Source organism: Denticeps clupeoides, chromosome 18 (genome assembly GCF_900700375.1).
Source record: "Denticeps clupeoides chromosome 18, fDenClu1.1, whole genome shotgun sequence".
NCBI lineage: Eukaryota > Metazoa > Chordata > Actinopteri > Clupeiformes > Denticipitidae > Denticeps > Denticeps clupeoides.
This window is the reverse complement of record NC_041724.1, coordinates 8,570,845-8,582,766: the sequence shown is the minus strand read 5'-3', so window position 1 is coordinate 8,582,766 and position 11,922 is coordinate 8,570,845. Positions and strand designations below refer to the sequence as shown.

The 11,922-nt window shown below is 43.9% G+C and overlaps 1 protein-coding gene across 1 annotated transcript; it reads left to right on the top strand.

Annotated features, from left to right (window-relative positions):
- The first annotated feature begins 6,564 nt into the window (after window positions 1–6,564).
- LOC114768290 (ganglioside GM2 activator) lies at window positions 6,565–9,499 on the top strand. The gene is made up of 4 exons (XM_028960488.1): window positions 6,565–6,748; window positions 6,839–6,991; window positions 8,130–8,312; window positions 8,988–9,499. Exons 1-4 carry the CDS (start codon window positions 6,656–6,658, stop codon window positions 9,141–9,143), a joined length of 585 nt encoding a protein of 194 aa, XP_028816321.1. The 5' UTR covers window positions 6,565–6,655; the 3' UTR covers window positions 9,144–9,499.
- The last annotated feature ends 2,423 nt before the right edge of the window (window positions 9,500–11,922 follow it).

The window sequence follows — 11,922 nt, the reverse complement described above, 5'->3', positions numbered from 1 at the left end:
AATAATTATTTAAATGCAAATATGCTGCAAACACACAGTTAAATGACCTTAACGCAATCCAGTATTTGTAAATTTCAGGATTCTTAGACATTTTTACAAAAGAATTTCCATTAATTTTCAATTACAAATATTCATGACCATATGTTCTCTAAAATAAAAAAAAATCTTAAAAAAAATCACAAAAAGTCAAATTTACCAAAATCTTGTTATACTATATTTATGACAAGCTTAACTTAAATGACAATGGACTGGTGGGGCAGTGGTGGCCTAGTGGTTAAAGAAGCGGCCCTGTAATTATGGTTGTAATCAGAATCCCGATCCGCCAAGGTGCCACTGAGGTGCCACCAAAGTACCATCCCCACACACTGCTCCCTGGGCGCCTGTCATGGCTGCCTACTGCTCACTAACTAAGGTGATGGTTCACTTTCAGTGTTTCTTCCTCCCAGTTCACGCTAGCCCAAGTAAAATGGAGCCATCATGTTCATGATCATCAGCTGTAATTTACATGACTTTTAAAAGCAGACGTCTGCGGAGGTGCTGGAATACGGAAGCAATGCACGCAGCACCACATGACGGGGTTCACTACGTAAAGCCAGCAAATATAGTGCAGACCTGCGCTAGTTTTAAACGTGGTTGCTGTAAATGTAGAAAAAAGGAGCCCAGTGGAGACAGTGGACAGATTCTAATACCTCGGTTTTCACATCACGCAGATCCTGTCATGGTCCTGTCACATCAACACCGTGGTGAAAAAGGCCCGGCAGCGTCTCTACCACCTCAGACGCCTGAGAGACTTTAGACTGCCCTCCAAGGTGCTCAGGAACTTCGACTCCTGCACCATATGATAAGATAAGATAAGATAAGATGAGATCAACCTTTATTAGTCCCACAAGTGGGAAATTGAAATTGTCATGGCAGAAAGTGGATAGAAGCAAAAGGTAATAGCAGCAAAAAACAGAGATAATAGCAGCACAAAAATAAGATAAATATGTATCTACATAGATCTACAAATTTACAATTTAACAATTTACAATTTAACAAAATGTACCAATTTGTGTTTGTTTGTCTGTGTGTGCGTGGTCAACTGTGAGGTCTTTGTTATAGAGTCTGACAGCGGTTAGAAGAAAAAACCTTCTGAACCTCTCCGTCCCACATCGTGGGTGCAGTAGCCTGCCACTGAAGGAGCTGCTCAGTGCTGTCATAGAGTTTCCTGCATGGGGTGGGAGATGTTGTCCAACAGGGATGACAGCTTAGCCACCATTCTCCTGTCACTCACCACCTCCACTGGGTCCAGAGGGCATCCTAGAACAGAGCTGGCCCTCCGGATCAGCCTGTTCAGCCTCTTTTTTCAATGGAGAGCATCCTGACGGGAAACATCTCAACCTCAACAGGCGAGCCCTACAGAGGGTGGTTCGATCAGCTGAATGCACCATCTGTGCCAAGCTCCCTGACCTTCAATCAAGCAGTGCTGGACCAGGGCCAGGAAGATAGTGAAGGACCTCAGCCACCCCAACAATGGACTCTTCTCTCTGCTGGGAAGCGCGTCCGCTCCCTGAAGGCCAACACAGAGAGAATGAGGAGGAGCTTCTTCCTGTAGGCCATTCGAGCTTCAACCACAACACTTCATAGGACAGAACACTAATACACTCCAGCACCTTCACTTTCAATCACTTCTGGACTATATCCCCCCCAGAATCCTTGCACAAACTTTTTACTCTTGCACAAATGTTTTTTTTTTTTTTTACTTTCACTTCACTCATTTGCACACCTTCACCCTACCTGTTACACAAATGTAATGTTTTATGCTAAAGACATAAAAGTGTAATATTTGGTTATGTTTGCAATATTTACATATTGGTTCATTGTATACTTGCAATATTTGCAATACTGTGGTCTGTAGCAGTCGCAAAAAGCATTTCACTAAATATCATACCATGTATGACTGCGTATGTGACAAATAAAATTTGAATTTTGAATTTGAAATGTTTCATATGCAGTTTTATAGGAACAATGTACTTCTTTATACATGAATGTGTCAATCAAATATTAATGTATTTTTCCATAACTTCATATGTTAATTTTCTGTTGTGTATCTCTAACTCATTTACTAATATTGTAGTAAATTTCACCAAAATTTTCACAATCTCTGTGACCATAATCGATAAATAATTGGTCTAATCTAAGAATAATCCATAATTACGGGGCAGTGGTGGCCTAGTGGTTAAGGAAGCGCCCCCGTAATCAGAAGGTTGCCGGTTTGAATCCCTGAATCACCAAGGTGCCACTGAGCAAGGCATCGCCCCCACACACTGGCACCTTTCATGGCTGCCCACTGCTCACCAAGGGTGATGGATAGAAGCAGAGGACACATTTTGTTGTGTCGCCATGTGCTGTGCTGTGTTTCACAATGACAATCACTTCACTTTCACTTAACTTTCAATAAGCACAAATCCAACACAGACTCATTACAGATTTTTTATAAACCTCCACGTTTGTAATTTTCTTCCAGGATACATGATCGAGAAGATAGTTTATCCAGGGCCAAGTAGGGTGGTGTATGTGACTTAAACACCTTACTGTTGTCAATGGTGACAATGGCAGTGCCATCCTTGCCACCTGGTCTCTCTTCATTACAGCAAAACTTCAAATGGATCATTTCAGAGGACAGATTCGTCAAAAAGGGCTGCAGCTTGCCTCCAACTGGTAAGGACGTTCTTGAACTTGTGTTCACACCTCAGCTGCATTTTGATAAGTGTTTTCAGAGACAGAGATTGTGATGCCCGGCAGTCCTGGGTCAGCGGGGTGCGGCCAATCACATGCACGCGGGGGTCCTAATCGCTTCTGGCCGCCGCTCACGTCGCCCGGGCTGTTTTCATGTGAGCTTTGTGCTTCCTTTTGTGGTCCTGTTTACTTTGGCCATGACGCCTTGTTTCTTTTTTATTCATATTAAACTTTCGGTTCAACGCGTTGAGCGTCTGTGGCTCCTCACTGCCGTGGCGTTACAGAATGCAAGACTGCTACGAGGCACAGCCGGCACGTGAGGTGTGGGCAACGACGACCAGGGAGTCTCTAGCCATGCGCCAGCAATCCGCCCGGACGAGCAGCTCCTTGGAGACAAGGAGACATGTGGGGTCATGGCGAACTGAGGTCCCACTCAACAGATCCCGCGCAGCGAGACCTGGACCAATGCGTCTTCCTCCCAGCCTTCTCTGTGACACGAATCCCCTCTTGGTCAGAAGACAGGGAGGACAAGGGGACTGACCTGTGGTGGGGAAAGTGGTATGGATTCAACTGTCCCTCTGCACCCCCAATCCTCCCCCTAAGGTGCTGGGAGCATCTGCAAGCAATGAGGAAGAAGATGGCGGCAGAGAATGGGATTTTCTATCGGAGGAAGACTGGCGTACTGGACCAGTGTCGATGTGAAAAGGGCTCCGTCATCATGTTCCGAGCTGTGGCACCTCCAGACATCCAAGTCTCCCTCGTCATTGGCGTCTGAGTCCCGACCTGCTCCAACAGAACAGGACCAGGTTAACCAAATGCCCCATTTGTCCTGCCAGGTGAGACGCTCAGAGGAGGTCAATTTTCGGGGGTGCACAGTATGAGCTGGGGGCTCCAGCCCTGTGATAAAGTGAAGTGATTGCCACTTTTGATACACTGCAGCACAGCACACGGTGCACACAGTGAAATTTGTCGTCTGCATCACCCTGAGTGAGCAGTGGGCAGCCATGACAGCCGCCCGGGGAGCAGTGTGTGGGGACGCTGCTTTGCTCAGTGGCACCTCAGTGGCACCTCGGCTAATCGGGATTCGAACCGGCAACCTTCTGATTACGGGGCCGCTTCCTTAACCGCTAGGCCACCACTGAGGGGGGGCTGGAGCTACACTTTGCTGTTTGGGAGGGCAGGGTGGGCCATGTTCCAGGTCTGCCTTCTGATGAGCTGAGGCCGGGACACGTAAGGAGGGGGACACGTAAGGACAAGTCCTGTGTGTTCCCCAAAATGTCCAAGGAACCAGTGTTCCTCCCTCCGGACGAGGGTCACCATGGACAGCAGAGGAGGGGGACTCTAAGGACACCAAAGCAGGCAACATGGGAGTCCTGTGTTTGCCCCCACCTGCCCCACCGTCTCCTATGTCTCTTCTGGGGTGCCTGGGTGTTTGCGCCAATTGAGGAAGGTTGCGGATTTGAATCTCGAATCGCCAAGGTGTCACTGAGGTGTAACAGAGCACGGTACCGTCCCCACACACTGCACAGACGGTGGCTGCCCACTGCTCAAATGTCTTGACTGGTGTTCGAGAGCATGATTTAACGTTGACAACATTGCGCTAATTTCGCACATTGTCGTGGTCACCTGGAAGGAGTGAAAAAAGCTTCATAAAATGAATCAGGAAAAGAAGTCATAAATATAACGCAAATCCTCCAGTGATTTGTAGCGGTAGTAACTGTGTTTCTGCTGAATTTAAATGAAAGTTTCACTCATGTCAAGTGGCGTCCGTCAGTCACGTGTCAACACAGACAGCCTGGTGTCTGGACATGCCCTGGATACAAGAACACGATCTGACATTCTCTGAACAGGTCAACAGTAAAATCCAATGAAAGGGGAAGTTCAAGTGCAACTGTCCGCTATGAGTGGACTCTTAGACAATTTCACTGAAATGTGGAGGAAATTCACTGCACGGGCATATTCAAGGGAGGTCATAATTAAAAATGCCACAGTCACATTCCACATGAATCTGTATTCTGGCTGTCTATCTGAGTCAGTATGAGACCCATCTGTCAGATTCTATAAACAAATTGAAGTGAACAATCTGGGACATAATGAAATGTGGAGGATACAAGCATTTATTCGCTGTAAGGGCATATTCCAGGAGCCATAATTAAAAAATGCTACAGCAATATTCCACATTAATCAGTATTCTAGTAGTCTGTCTTTGTCTAGACGTTTTGCAGTAATAAATCTGGACCTTAATGTAAATGGAAGGAACAGGTTTTTAAGGTAGACCGGAAAATTCGAATCAGACGCCAATTCGGAATCGTACATGAAAACAGACCTCTGTACCTTGTCGTGCTAATGAAATAAAAAAAATTAAGGGGTAAAATGATGGATTTGCAATTTTTGCTCGCACATCATACAGAGCGTAAAATTATGGTGTAAAACTGTTCGTTCGGCCGTTTATCAGTTCAGGATGTCGCATGTGTCCCCCCGCCAAGCGTCGAATGATTCGGTGAACTGATCTTTTTTAGTGAACTGATTCTAGTGATTCAGTATCTCTAAAAGAACTGCTGTGCACATCACCAGCATGGAACCTAGCAAGACCTCTTTCAAATCGTTTGTACAAATCCCCCAAGAATCTGAACATTCTGAATTAAGTGGGCTACAAGGTAAAAGACAAGGAATACATATAGACATGATGTTAATGAGTTACAGACTCATGCAGAGATTAAATTAACAAACAACCAGTCGCAAAAGACAGAAATATACTTGCTGTGAGCTGCATATGCGTATCTGTACACAGTTGCATTGTTAACGTTATAGTGCTGATATACTTGCGCCAGTACTGTTCGCCGTAATCTGTAGTGTGTACTCCTTACCACCAGGGGTCAGTGTCGAGGCCAAAAACCAAATAAATTAATGCATACCTGTATCTTAAAATCGTCATCTGTCGACAGCAAGTATATTTCTGCTAAATGGTGGTTAACAGAACTAACAACAAATAACAATCCCTTTAACAGATAAAAAATGCAGCATCTCCCTATCCTAGAGAACTGAGTACATTAACCTGCAGAACAAGAACAAGGCCCCATAATTACTGTTATTATGCTTGGCTAAAAGACATTCATTTACTCAAGCTTTTATACCTCAAATTACACATGACTTACTTATTATTAACAGGTCATATTTAAATATATATGTTTTCACTCATTTTCTTCTATCAAATTCAAACAATGACTTTTTATATTGACTGATTGATTGGTTGATTGATTGATTGATTGATTGATAAAACCCTTTATTGCTGTTGCAACAAACCATGTCAAAAGTACAAATACTAGTGAAACTTGGCCATAAACACAGCACAGTACATTGGGGGGTGGACAGGTCAGGAAGATAGGGGAAAAGGTCAGATGCAAAAGCAGGGTACACATTAGGATAGAAGAGGGGATGAAAAAAAAACAACCCCCAGATTGTACTCCAATGGGGAGCACATTGTGGGAAACGTCAACAGCATAAACACATAGGCTCTACAAAACATATAAATTGCCACAGGGGAGGGGGAAAAGGGCGGTTTGATGTAATCCCACGAAAATATAATTGAATATATTTAAATATTATTTATTATGTTGGAATAATGAGGTTTATTGCAAAATAAGGAATTGGTAAGGAACTTTCGAAATTTCGAAAATGACAAATGTGTCTCTTTATTTTGGCCCACTTGGCCTTCCGCACTAAAGAACATAAAATCGCTCGTCTTTATTTTTTTTTACTTTCTTCCCTTTTCTTGTTTTTGTTTTTTTCAGAGTGTGTGAAAAGTGCGCCCCTGTCCCGTCGTCCTCCGTCCTCCAGGGGCCGCTGTTGCGCGCCGGGCTGCGGCGTTTAAAAGCGCAGTGCGCGACGCTGCCCCGGACCCGTGTTCGCGGACAGGCCTGCGGGACGTCTTCTGAAGATGGAGCGCCGCGCCGCCCTCTTGCTCTCGCTGTGCACGGCGGCCCTTTTCGTCCCCCGAGCAGCGAGCACGGCTCCCCGCGGGCCGACCCAGGTGAGTGGCCGGAAATGATTTTTCGCGCTGCACACGGACAGCCTGTCGGCTGCTGATGAGGTGTTTGCGTCCCTTTCTGCGTGTGAACAGATTGTAGGCTTCGCGTGGAAAAACTGCGGCGCCGCCGACGACCCGGCCGTTCTGAAGGCTCTGGAGGTCTCCCCTGATCCCGTCTCCATCCCCGGGGACCTGACAGCCAGCGCCGCGGGGACCACGTCGGTCGAGCTGGACACCCCTCTCGCGGTCTGTGTGTGTGTGTGTGTGTGTGTGTGTGTGTGTGTGATATATGCGAGAGAGAGAAAGGGAGCACATTCCTATTCAATTTTCTTTATTTTCTTGACCATTTACGTTGGTAGATTCTCACTGAAGGCATCAAAACTATGAATGAACACATGTGGAGTTATTTACTTAACAAAAAGTGGAGACCTGACCTCCACATTCACCGGACCTGAACCCAATCGAGATGGTTTGGAGTGAGCTAGACTGCAGAGTGAAGGCAAAGGGGTCCAACAAGTGCTAAACACCTCTGGGAACTCCTTCAAGACTGTTGGAGAACCATTTCAGGTGACGACCTCTTGAAGCTCATCGAGAGAATGCCAAGAGTGTGCAAAGCAGTAATCAGAGCAAAGAAACTAGAATATAAAACATGTTTTCAGTTATTTCACCTTTTTTGTACATAAATACATAACTCCACATGTGTTCATTCATAGTTTTGATGCCTTCAGTGAGAACAAAGTAAATGGTCATGAAAATAAAGAAAACACTTTGAATGAGAAAGTGTCTCAACTTTTGGCCTGTACTGTACATTAATAAAAGGCTGTGATTGGCATCCTCTTTTAAAGCTGCATGAGTCGCAGGCTTGTGACTTGTCATGTGAGAGGTTATCTTAGTGTCTTGGTGGTGCTGCAGTAATGGTGTTGAATGGTGTTTTACTTTTTTATTTATTTTTAAAATCCCTTTTGGCAGTGGTTTGTTGACTAGTTGTTCGGTTTTGAACGTGCTGCATCATGCCTAAATGAGGAAGTGTTGTGAGCTTCATGTGATCACAACTACCTCAGGCTAGCTGAGGAACAAGAACAATAACCTTTTATAACCTCACACTGGGCGGTGGCCTTGAAGCCGGCTGACCTGGTCTCAGCAAACTTCAAGCACAGCAGTATGAAATGGGGGCTAATTAATGCATTGTGGGATTTTTCACAGAAAACGGTACAATTAGTCACCTGTCTGACCTTCTCTTAATCACGAGGAGAACACCATTCACCATGTGATTTTTATCTCAAGAGACTGTAAAAAGTTTATAGCCTTCATCTTAATCACAACCTTATTCAGCACTGGTCTTCTTTTTTTTTATTAATTTATGTGTATATATGTGTTTTTACAGCTGAATTTGACCCTGGAGAAAGAAGTGGCCGGAATCTGGGTCAAGATCCCGTGTGTGGATGAGATTGGGAGCTGCGAGTACCCCGACGCCTGCGATCTGCTCGACCAGCTGACTCCTCCGGGCCAAGATTGTCCCGAGCCGCTGCACACCTATGGCATCCCATGCCATTGTCCCTTCAAAGCAGTGAGTAAACATTGTACCTTTGCCACATCTCTATCTTTCAAACTGAAACAAGGGCAGAACAAAAAAAAAAAAACTACTTTTCTTATCAGCAAACTTTACTTGCTTTACTTTTCCTCCTCTGTCAGCAGTGCGAAAGACAAGGTCATGTTTGGACTGTGGATAATGCAGGTGTCATGTTCTGGTTTGTTGATCTTCTGGTTTAGGTCATGCATTGCGAAATGCTTTTACAGTGAATTTGCTCTGGAGAGAAGCGAACTGGCACCATCTCATGTGCTCAAAGAGAAAGTACAAATTAAGAGTTAGCTGGATGCAAAAAATATTTTCAAGCTGTTTATACTTGCAGAATTTGGTGTTTCTAAAGGCGTTGGGTGTGTAAACATTTGCTGCTGCTTGTTTTTACTTTAAATGCTAAAAAATTTTCTTGCATCAAAGCCACCTTATTTTTGCACAAAATAATTTGATAATACACACACACGGGGCATGCAATTCTGAGGTTGAATATGAGATTGACAGATTTGCGCATGTGAAGAAATCAGTGTGTTACTGACATTTTGTAAGTTTAAAATTGAACAACATTTACTATCCTCATCCAACACAATAAAATCTCAATGTTATTCTCATACTGAACACTGAATTTTGTTGAGGCATTAAAAAATACATCTTCTCCTTGCATAGGGAGACTACTCTCTTCCACAATCTGACTTTTACCTGCCGGACATCGACCTGCCTTTCTGGCTCACCAATGGCAACTACATGGTGAAGGGGATTCTGGGAAGAGATGGAAAAGAGCTGGGCTGCCTCCAAGTGAGCCTTAGACTCCACTCGGGCTGAGCACCAAAAGGCATTCCATGACTATCAGTAACATGTGGGTTTTTCCCATGGGATCCAGAGCATATCATGCGTTCCAAGTGGATGATGATTGTGATTAAGATGTTCACACCTAATTTAAATTTTGCATAATGGGATATAACCTGAATCTTTAAAATACGTTAGAACAATCATAATCGTTTAATGTAAAAAAAAAAAAAAAAAAAGATTTTAAGGGAGGTAGAATTTTGCACGCTTTTTAAAGTCACTGAGAATTATTTTCTTTTAAAACCTTAAACTTATTTTTTTATGTTCCGAAAAGCTTCAGGAAATGGGTACTGTTTTAATTTGTTACGTTTGAAATAAACCTATGAATTGTCTGTTCTTTGTGGATGTCAATTTTTAGAAATACTCGCTCACATTTGTGGAATAAATATATATATATATATAAGTCCCACCCCTCCTCCATTAAGTTATTTTTGGGCCCTGATCAGCAACTGGAAAAAGGGGTGAAGAGAAAGCATTCCACCACAGGGACACTTGATGGCGCTGTTCACGAACATACTCTGCCTGGAGTAGACAGGCAGAGCGCATTATATCAGTATTTACACACCTTTTAACCACAATATACAAGAGACCATATGACACTTAAAATTGTGCATGATCCCAGATCCTCCTTTTACTTTGTAGAACTTAACATGTGAGGCTTTACTGTATGCAAAATGTTCAAGTACAAACACTGCCACCAACTATGTGCCTATAGTGTGTGTGTGTGTAATATATATATATGTATGTAGATTTGTTTGTTGTGAGGACCTTGTGTTTACAAAGAATGACTGATTCATTTCATTGCTGATTTGTCTATTCTGCTCCGAATAGCCAAATATTCCATATAGACATGTTGTAAGTGTAGTGCTCTCCAATCCTAGCAGTTTTCTCAATGCTCCGTAAAGCCATTGCTGCAGTCACATGGGGCGGTGGAGGCTTCGCGGTTAAGGAAGCAGCAATCAGATGGTTACCGGTTCGAATCCTGATCCGCCAAGGTGCCACTGAGTAAAGCACCGTCCCCACACACTGGGTAGAACATGGCTGCCCACTGCTCACCACAGGTGAGGGTTAAATGCAGAGGACACATTTCGTTGTGTCACCGTGTGCTGTGCCAGTGTTTCGCAACGACAATCACTTCACCTTCACTGGGAAACTGGTGAACAGGGGACAAGGACATGGGTGGCCTCACTGGTTCCAAAATGTGTCAGATCACATAGCGCATCAGTATTTTCATTTCTTTTACATTTTTTTAATGGCACTCACGTGAATGCACTGGTCAGTGCTGTTCAATATTGGTAATAATGTAATGCCTGATCGGTGTGTATTTGGCAATGACCCTTGGTCATTTTATTTGGTCAACCAGTGGCCACCCAGGACATCAATTGGAGAAAGGAAGGGTGAGGATTTTCCACAAATCGGCGTCCCTTCTGGACAGAGAGAGCTCCGCCGCCCAATAATGCACAGCCAGCAGCCGACCTGTGGTCAGAAATTAACAAGGAGCTCAAACTGCACATGACATCAGGTTGGGATATAGTCTCTCCAAACTAGGCGGGGCTATGGTTTTACGGGGTTTCCTAATAAAGTGGCCAGGGGCAGTATCTGAACAGAGAATGCCAGAACAAAACTTTGTAAAACAGTCTTTTAGAAGGATAAGATAGAAACGTTTGTCTTTCAGATTAGAGTGCCTGGACTGTTCGTCAGCATGTCACTTTTTAATGGCAGACAGAGAGATGGCCAGTGGTATCTGAGACACCGCAGCTGCCGCCCCATGGAAACTTTCCCCGTTCACACTCACAGATCCCCGCAACAACTGCGCCGTCTTTTTACCGTCCGATTAGAGCAGCCCTATAAATAGATGCTCTTAAAAAAATGGAACAAAACAAGAGAGCCAAGGCATAAAATAGAGCATCTATTTTCATGGTGACACTATGTGGACACAATAGTAACATACAGTATGGATCCCTTCCTTACTGTAAATGAACGTATGTTCAAAAATGGGTCATTTAGGGTCATTATTATTTTTTTTTATTATTTTTTTTTTAGTGAAGTGATTGTCACATGTGATACACAGCAGCACAACACACGGTGCACACAGTGAAATTTGTCCTCTGCATTTAACCCATCACCCTGAGTGAGCAGTGGGCAGCCATGTCAGGCGCCTGGGGAGCAGTGTGTGGGGACGGTGCTCTGCTCAGTGGCACCTCAGTGGCACCTTGGCGGATCGGGATTCGAACCGGCAACCTTCTGATAACGGGGCCGCTTCCTTAACCGCTAGGCCACCACTGCCCTATTAGTTAGTTTTTTAATGGAAATCGAGGACATTTCCTTGGAAAACAAAACAAGTTCTTATTCATTTGCCTAATTTTTTGAAAATGATGAAAATAATGCACATTTGCTGATGCACCAGATACTCAACTAATTGTTGATGATAAAGTTCCTCTACGTGTAAGCAACATGAACAACATGAATAATTTTTGATCAATTTGATGTTATTTTAAAGAAAAACAACTATTCTTTAAAAATAAACTAGAACTTTTTTTAATACTCTAAAACTTTTAAACAGTGTTGTTCATGTTATATTAAATGTCCCTGCATATTGGGCAATGATCTCACACACACGGCGTGATAACATCGAAACCAAAGGCATTATATGCAAAATGACTTTGCTATGACATCATTTGCATTCTCTGACTTGGCATGCCGTGGCGGAGCTCCGAGCTCTGATCCACGGCGCCGCTGACAGATTTTCTCGCTC